The sequence below is a fragment of the Frankliniella occidentalis genome, unplaced genomic scaffold (assembly GCF_000697945.3).
Source record: "Frankliniella occidentalis isolate FOCC.00 unplaced genomic scaffold, Focc_3.1 Scaffold155, whole genome shotgun sequence".
Taxonomy (NCBI): domain Eukaryota; kingdom Metazoa; phylum Arthropoda; class Insecta; order Thysanoptera; family Thripidae; genus Frankliniella; species Frankliniella occidentalis.
This window is the reverse complement of record NW_026267281.1, coordinates 236407-242506: the sequence shown is the minus strand read 5'-3', so window position 1 is coordinate 242506 and position 6100 is coordinate 236407. Positions and strand designations below refer to the sequence as shown.

Here is a 6100-nt window from a genome sequence, read left to right as displayed (position 1 = left end):
CTTTTATCGAGTAACTTCGACCACATTTTTGCCCATATTGTATCTTTATTTCTGTTTACACGCTAGTACAGACCAGAGACGAAACCGGTAAAGGAACAACAACAACGTTTCCTTTTAAAGGTTTTTATTCGGATACGGTGGCGACAGATGGTGGCGGCACAACAATTTGGGAAATAGTAATTTCCGCAATACTTGAACAATACTAGAGTCTAGGCACCTATACCAGGGCCGAGCCCCACCTCCTCGACAAGTATCCCGATCCCGACCCTTACATAATTTGGCACCCACACAACACTATCAGCTGCTTATCATCATGCTCGTCCACGCCACGTGCGGCGCGGCGGCCGGCTCGGCCGACCACGACCTCGTCTGACATCGAGTCCGACGTCTCTCCCACTTTGCCGCCCAACCTGGCCCAAACAAGCGCCATTATTAGTCAGCAGAGCAGTGAGGAGAGCGCGCAGGTCAGTCGCGAGCTGACGTCGAGCAAGGCACCCTCACAGCAGAGAATTGTCACACAACTGCAGCACAACTGTCGAAATCACGATACAAAGTCTTGGTGCGATATGCAAAATGAGGAAATTGATTATGTCGTCAAGTTTTTTCGGACAACTATCGGGACGGGACGATGACGATGGCTCGGGACCACGAAAATGAATCTGACATCGTGAAATCGATACAATTTTAACAAAATGTTGGATACAGTATGACCTGACTTCGATAAATGGCGCCCTCGGTAAATGGCGGCTGGCGGCCGTCTGACTTTCGCGAAACATATCACTAGTGGCTCGTCGTTATCGCCCCAACAGTCGGGCGATAAACAAAGAAATCCCCAATATGTGCGACAGTCTAATGTTGCTAGGGCAGACGAGACAGTCAAGCCCGAGACACAACATGATGAAGCTCAGCGCGGTCGTCCTCGTCCTCCTGGGCCTGGCGTGCTACGGTAGGGGTGGGTGTAGCCCTGTGTGGCCGCCCACCGGGGCCAACACACTGGGGCGATGGTCCCGCCGATTCTAGAGAAGGATCGGTCCTCTCTAGGTTTGATGTGAGTAAAGTGAGTGAGTCGCTGGTTCGGTCGCTGACCTTGTCGCCCTGCGCTGCACAGCCGCCGCGGCCGCCGCCCCCAGCGCCGCACAGGCTGTGTCCACCGTCGCCGACGTGCGGGCCGCCCTGGAGAAGTACGACACCTGCGCGGACGACTGCGAGCCGACGCACTCCCGCTGCCACGACGCGTGCGCCGGGGGGCACACGCAGTGCGCCGCCGGCTGCCTCGTGGGCATGTTCAACTGCGCGTACAAGTGCGGCAGGCTCCTGCCCCCCTACCCCGAGGTGGCCGTCTGGGAGAGCCAGCTCGCCGCCGAGAAGAAGACCAACGAAACCAAGGAGCTCCTGGAAGCTCAGGTGAGGAAGCATGTCTCAACACACTATGGAGTGGCTCTGGATCAGGCCCATTTCCTAGATAATATAGTTCTTAAAAGTAGCATTATTTGCTAAACACAACTATGACGAAGTGTTACAATGTCAGACAAAGTAGTTAGTTCGTTTCTTTCGACGGTTTAAAATAAATCTATAGTCAGCAGGATATGTCGACAAATCTGTTAATAATCAGTGATAAATTTCTGGCAATTTGTAAACACTATCAACAGCTATACGCACCTCAATTTTTCCAACAATTTCTTTATCTTATTCAATAGAAGCCTCAGACTGTAGGGAAAGAAAATTGTTATTACTATTTTAATTTTAAATGTGTGTGTGCACCCATTCTCATGACTGGAAGTTAAGCAGTACATATGGCATGCAATTTTCAAATTTTAAAAACGTATAAAGCTGAACTCTAATCTGCTCTCTTTCAGTGTATACTTAATTCTATGTCGAGTGTTTACTAAATGAAGTTTTGCAGTTTAATTTGAGTCGTTTAAAATTTACTCCACAGACTCAATTCATCAGCGTGAAGCAGGCCTTGCAGCTGGACGGCTACAAGAATGTACCCAAAATCTCGGAGCTCGTCGGCTGCTTCGACACCGAGGGCACCCGCCTGATGACACGCTTCAACACGTGCGCGGAGAGCGTGGCCTGCAAGCTGGAGACGGTCCAGACCACCATCGACGCCTTCTGCAAGTGCGGCGCCGCGTGGGTCCAGCGCACCTCCGCCACCCCCAACCCCGAGCTGATCCAGTGCTACACTGCCACCAAGCCCAAGGCCTGAGAGGGGGAGGGTCACCGGCAACCAGAATCTTCCGTCCATCGACTCACACTTTGCCTCATGTCGATGCGGACTGCGTGACCACTATACTGGTAACGAGAACGCCTCGCATGCACGGTGCAACGGGAGCGAGCTTGAACGCGCTGAAAAGCGTTACGGACAAAATTATTGTTTCAGGAGTCATATTGGCTTCCTGTTATTATCATCCCTTTCCCTTCCAGGCTATACTTATAAAATAAATAATCATAACTTGCTTCCGATATTTTTGTACGTTCTTTAGTAGTTAAGGCAATATGTAATAGGAAATAATGGACACGACGAAAACTCTTGGATTGTACACACAGTTTCGAGTATATTGAACTTTTTGTGTTGCAAAGAACCTTTTTTGGAAACTGTCACAAGGTACAGTAGACTCACAATATATAATATGACGTCTGCCTTTGCCAACTCGTATGAGTATCAGAACAAGAAATTGCATTGCAATTTTTTTAGTACGAATGGACTGTATACATGCATAGTAAAACTGCTGAAAAATAACGGTTTGTACAAAATGTACGCACTTAACAGATCTGTTTGATATCTCTCTCGGGGTCAAGCGGAAAGCGAAGTTCACTCCGTTCGCTTTAAATGCGCTGACAAAGGTGGAATCCTTAAGACTAGTGAGATGAAATACGTCGATTATCACAGACGGTAGTTCGAAGTTATCGGCGGTCACTTCCGACAGAGGGCGGGGCGTCAGCTCACGGGGTCCTTGCGCGCGGCGCGATCCTCGGAGGCGTGCAGGAGCGCCAGTGCAAGCGCGCACAGGCCGGCGAGCACGAGCTGCAGCCCGAAGGCCGTGAGGGGGAGGGCCTCGCCGTACACCACCTGCAGCACGCACGACCCGAGTACAGACCCCAACCATATCACACCACAGCGGACACGTAAGGAGGCATATGGTCGTCCGTAGTACTCACCAGGTTGCCGACGAAGGGCGCGGCCAGCAGACAGATCCTGCCGAACAGGATGCAGGAGAAGACGAGGGAGGTCCTCTGGGGCGCGGCGAACAGCGGCGGCACGCACTGGGCGATGGTGGGCACGGCCAGGGCCACGGCCACGCGCTCCGCCAGCGCGCACAGCGTCACCTGCACGCCGCACGGCACTGCAACAGGCCATGATCATCTTGAATTATTGCGAAAATACTGGGCTAGCGAAGCGGGAACTGATATCGCGATATCCTGAAAGTATGTCAAGCCAATAAAGTGGCCCGGCCCCACTGTGCAGAACTTCCAGCAAAGTCCCCGCAGTTCCCTCACCTGCGCCTCCACCCGGCCCTACGAGGTGCGCCAGCTGCCCCGCGGAGCCGCACGCCACGAGCACCGCGCCGAGCCACAGAAGGGGGCGAGAGCACCGGGTGAGGAGGACGGTGCCCAGCAGGAAGCCCAGGATGCCGCTCACGCCTGCGGGGGAGGGAGAGAGAGAGAGTTAGAGTTAGAGCAATATCAGTTACAACTTCCATAGCACCCCTCCCGGCTCGGCCGCCACCCACTCCAATCAATCCGCTCACGCCGCTAAGAGGAGGGCCTTGCCGTGCTGAGCGTGGCGCGAGTTCTTAATTGAATACAGCTCACTCGGAGCTCGGAGGTGATACAACCCCACTCCCCGCTATCGTAAAATGCAAAATTCAATCCCCCCCCCCTCCTCTCCTGCCGAATACTGACCCGCCGTCGCCTCTCCGGTCGAGAGCCCCTCCATGCCCGGCGTGCCCCAGTTCCGCACGTTCAGGATGCTGCCGAAGAAGGTGTTGGTCACGCAGCCGAACAGGACGTGCGCGGCCAGCAGCTTGACGAGGTGGCGGCAGCGCCCGGCCGCGGCGCCGCCGCGCTCCGGGATCGCGGGGCACGACCACGCGCTGTGCTCCGCCCTGCGACAGACCGAAACGAAACCCATTCTGTTTCCTTTTCTCGCACTCTCTAACATTGTGCGATTATCATAAAATCTGATAGAATCTGTGAAGGGACAGTCCAAAGGCCCACTCTGGTTTGACATATGTCATTTGAGCTGGACGTATACCTGCGATGGGCGCGCGCCGCTGCGGCCTGCTGCTCGAGGCGCGCGATGAGGGCCGCCCTGGGCGGCAGCACCTGCCCGTCGACGCCGTTGGTGCGCGCCCCGCGCTCCCACACGGCGACGGCCTCGTCCAGGCGGCCGCGCTGCACCAGCCAGCGGGGGGACTCGGGCAGCAGCAGCGCGCACGGCACGATCAGCGAGAACGACGGCAGCGACACCAGCGCCTGTGAGGCAAGAGGCATAAGCACGAGCAGGGGCACGAGCAGGGGCACGAGCACGAGCGCGAGCACGAGCACGAGCACGAGCACGAGCAAGAGCGCGAGCACGAGCACGAGCACGAGCACGAGCTCGAGCAAGAGGACGAGCGCGAGCACGAGCACGAGCGGGAGCACGAGCGCGAGCACGAGCGCGAGCACGACATGCGCGGCGCGAGCACTGTACCTGCAAACACGTCCAGTTCAGGGCGTACCCGCCGAACACGGAAATGGCTATGATGCCGATGGACCACCAGATCTCGTAGAGGCTGGCGGTCAGCATCTTTGCTCTTCCGGTACACACGTCCCCGCCTGGGCAAGTTCAGGAAAAACAATAAACATCATTTGATGGAATGGAGCGGCCACTTTTGAGGCGATCGCGGTCGTGATTGACGACTCACTCAGCGTGGCGGCCGAGGTGAAGAGGTGCGCGCTGGAGATGGCGAGGAAGAAGCGCACCGTGGCGTGGGCCCAGAACACCTAAGGACACAAGAGTTGGTTCAGTGCGAAGGCAAGGGGAAGGGGACTCGGCTCCAAACGCTCGACGTTGGCGTCTGAACAGTTGCCTACGAGCGAGGCGCTGTGCTGTGCACTACTCCAATCCCCCTATCTCACGTCGGGTGGCCTGCCCACCATCGGCGCCGTGCTGAGTTGGAAGTCTGCCGTACCACATTCTCAGGAGTGCTGGAGGGTTTGCCTATCTCCTTTTGACCAAGGCGTATTAGAGCCTCCGTCGTGTAGGCATAGGCAACCCACCCGCACGCTTGCATGCGGCACAGTGCCATCATCGACAAGACTTGCGACGGAGCCAATATGGGCAGCCTTGTCGACATGTGTGGTTAGCCCAGCAGCTCACCTGCACGACGGAGAGCAGCAGCGCGAGGCAGGCCTCGGCGACGAGCGCGAGCAGCAGGACGGTGCGCGGGCTGCAGTCCCGCAGGAGCCGCATGCACACGGCGCCGCCCAGGGCGATGCCCACCAGGTAGCAGAACTGCGAGGAGCCGCTGAGGAACTGGCGGTAGCAGCCGTCGGCCCACTGCAACAAACACTCTGCCCGCCAGTTATGACTGTCATACGCACAGTGCCGCGAGACTCGGCATATTTGTCGTGCAATTTCCATAGGATTTACATTTGAATATCTGGAGTTGAACCACTCTCACCTGATTCACGGTCGGCAGCTCCAGCCAGTTTCTGCACTGTTCTTGCGGCGGAGGAGGTGTAGTGGCGTTGAACGCTGCGAAGTCGACAAAGATGTAGTTACTGAATTTTCAGCATATTGACAGCATCTTGTGTCAAAGCCACCAAAATTGTGTTTCGTCACGGGTTCGCTCGCGGGTCGCGGGTGCGTCATTGTAGACAGACTGGACCAAAAACTATTATTGGGCACGCCCACTTAGCAGCCTCCCTCACCGTATGAGCTTCTCCCACGCGACCACGGCGGGGCGTTCATACATTGTTGCACACACCGGCACATGTTATTGGGAGGTATTCGTTTCAAGAGGTAGGTTAGTGGGTTTCCCTCCGTCATTTTGACAGCGCAAACAGAGCAATGTTCTGTGCTCATTGTGGTGGGGAAGGGCAATACATGAGT

The 6100-nt window shown here is 55.9% G+C and overlaps 2 protein-coding genes across 4 annotated transcripts; one reads left to right on the top strand and one right to left on the bottom strand.

Moving 5' to 3' along the window:
• The first annotated feature begins 791 nt into the window (after nucleotides 1-791).
• On the top strand, nucleotides 792-2466 carry LOC113202309 (uncharacterized). 2 transcript variants are annotated; one of them, XM_026416467.2, is made up of 3 exons: nucleotides 792-946; nucleotides 1109-1404; nucleotides 1937-2466. In XM_026416467.2, exons 1-3 carry the CDS (start codon nucleotides 838-840, stop codon nucleotides 2207-2209), a joined length of 678 nt encoding a protein of 225 aa, XP_026272252.2. In that variant the 5' UTR covers nucleotides 792-837; the 3' UTR covers nucleotides 2210-2466. The 2 variants fall into 2 exon arrangements, with proteins under 2 accessions (XP_026272252.2, XP_026272251.2); XM_026416466.2 differs by having other exon boundaries at nucleotides 839-952.
• Nucleotides 2467-2531: 65 nt separating this feature from the next.
• On the bottom strand, nucleotides 2532-5830 carry LOC113202251 (organic cation transporter protein-like). 2 transcript variants are annotated; one of them, XM_052271231.1, is made up of 9 exons: nucleotides 5670-5830; nucleotides 5366-5545; nucleotides 4911-4989; nucleotides 4697-4821; nucleotides 4259-4479; nucleotides 3907-4109; nucleotides 3502-3645; nucleotides 3163-3347; nucleotides 2532-3073 (listed from the first exon to the last, which is right to left on the bottom strand). In XM_052271231.1, the coding sequence occupies exons 2-9, from the start codon at nucleotides 5456-5458 to the stop codon at nucleotides 2942-2944; spliced, it is 1182 nt and encodes a 393-aa protein (XP_052127191.1). In that variant the 5' UTR covers nucleotides 5459-5545; nucleotides 5670-5830; the 3' UTR covers nucleotides 2532-2941. The 2 variants fall into 2 exon arrangements, with proteins under 2 accessions (XP_052127191.1, XP_052127192.1); XM_052271232.1 differs by having other exon boundaries at nucleotides 5366-5559; nucleotides 5670-5776.
• Nucleotides 5831-6100: the final 270 nt, after the last annotated feature.

Coding starts and splice junctions, on each gene's coding strand:
- LOC113202309 (XM_026416467.2), top strand. CDS start 838: ATGTGCGACAGTCTAATGTTGCTAGGGCAGACGAGACAGTCAAGCCCG. Junction 947..1,108: donor CCTGGGCCTGGCGTGCTACG/GTAGGGGTGGGT, acceptor TGCGCTGCACAG/CCGCCGCGGCCGCCGCCCCC. Junction 1,405..1,936: donor AGGAGCTCCTGGAAGCTCAG/GTGAGGAAGCAT, acceptor TTTACTCCACAG/ACTCAATTCATCAGCGTGAA.
- LOC113202251 (XM_052271231.1), bottom strand. CDS start 5,458: ATGCGGCTCCTGCGGGACTGCAGCCCGCGCACCGTCCTGCTGCTCGCG. Junction 4,480..4,696: donor TGAACTGGACGTGTTTGCAG/GTACAGTGCTCG, acceptor CTTGCCTCACAG/GCGCTGGTGTCGCTGCCGTC. Junction 4,110..4,258: donor GCGGCGCGCGCCCATCGCAG/GTATACGTCCAG, acceptor GGTCTGTCGCAG/GGCGGAGCACAGCGCGTGGT.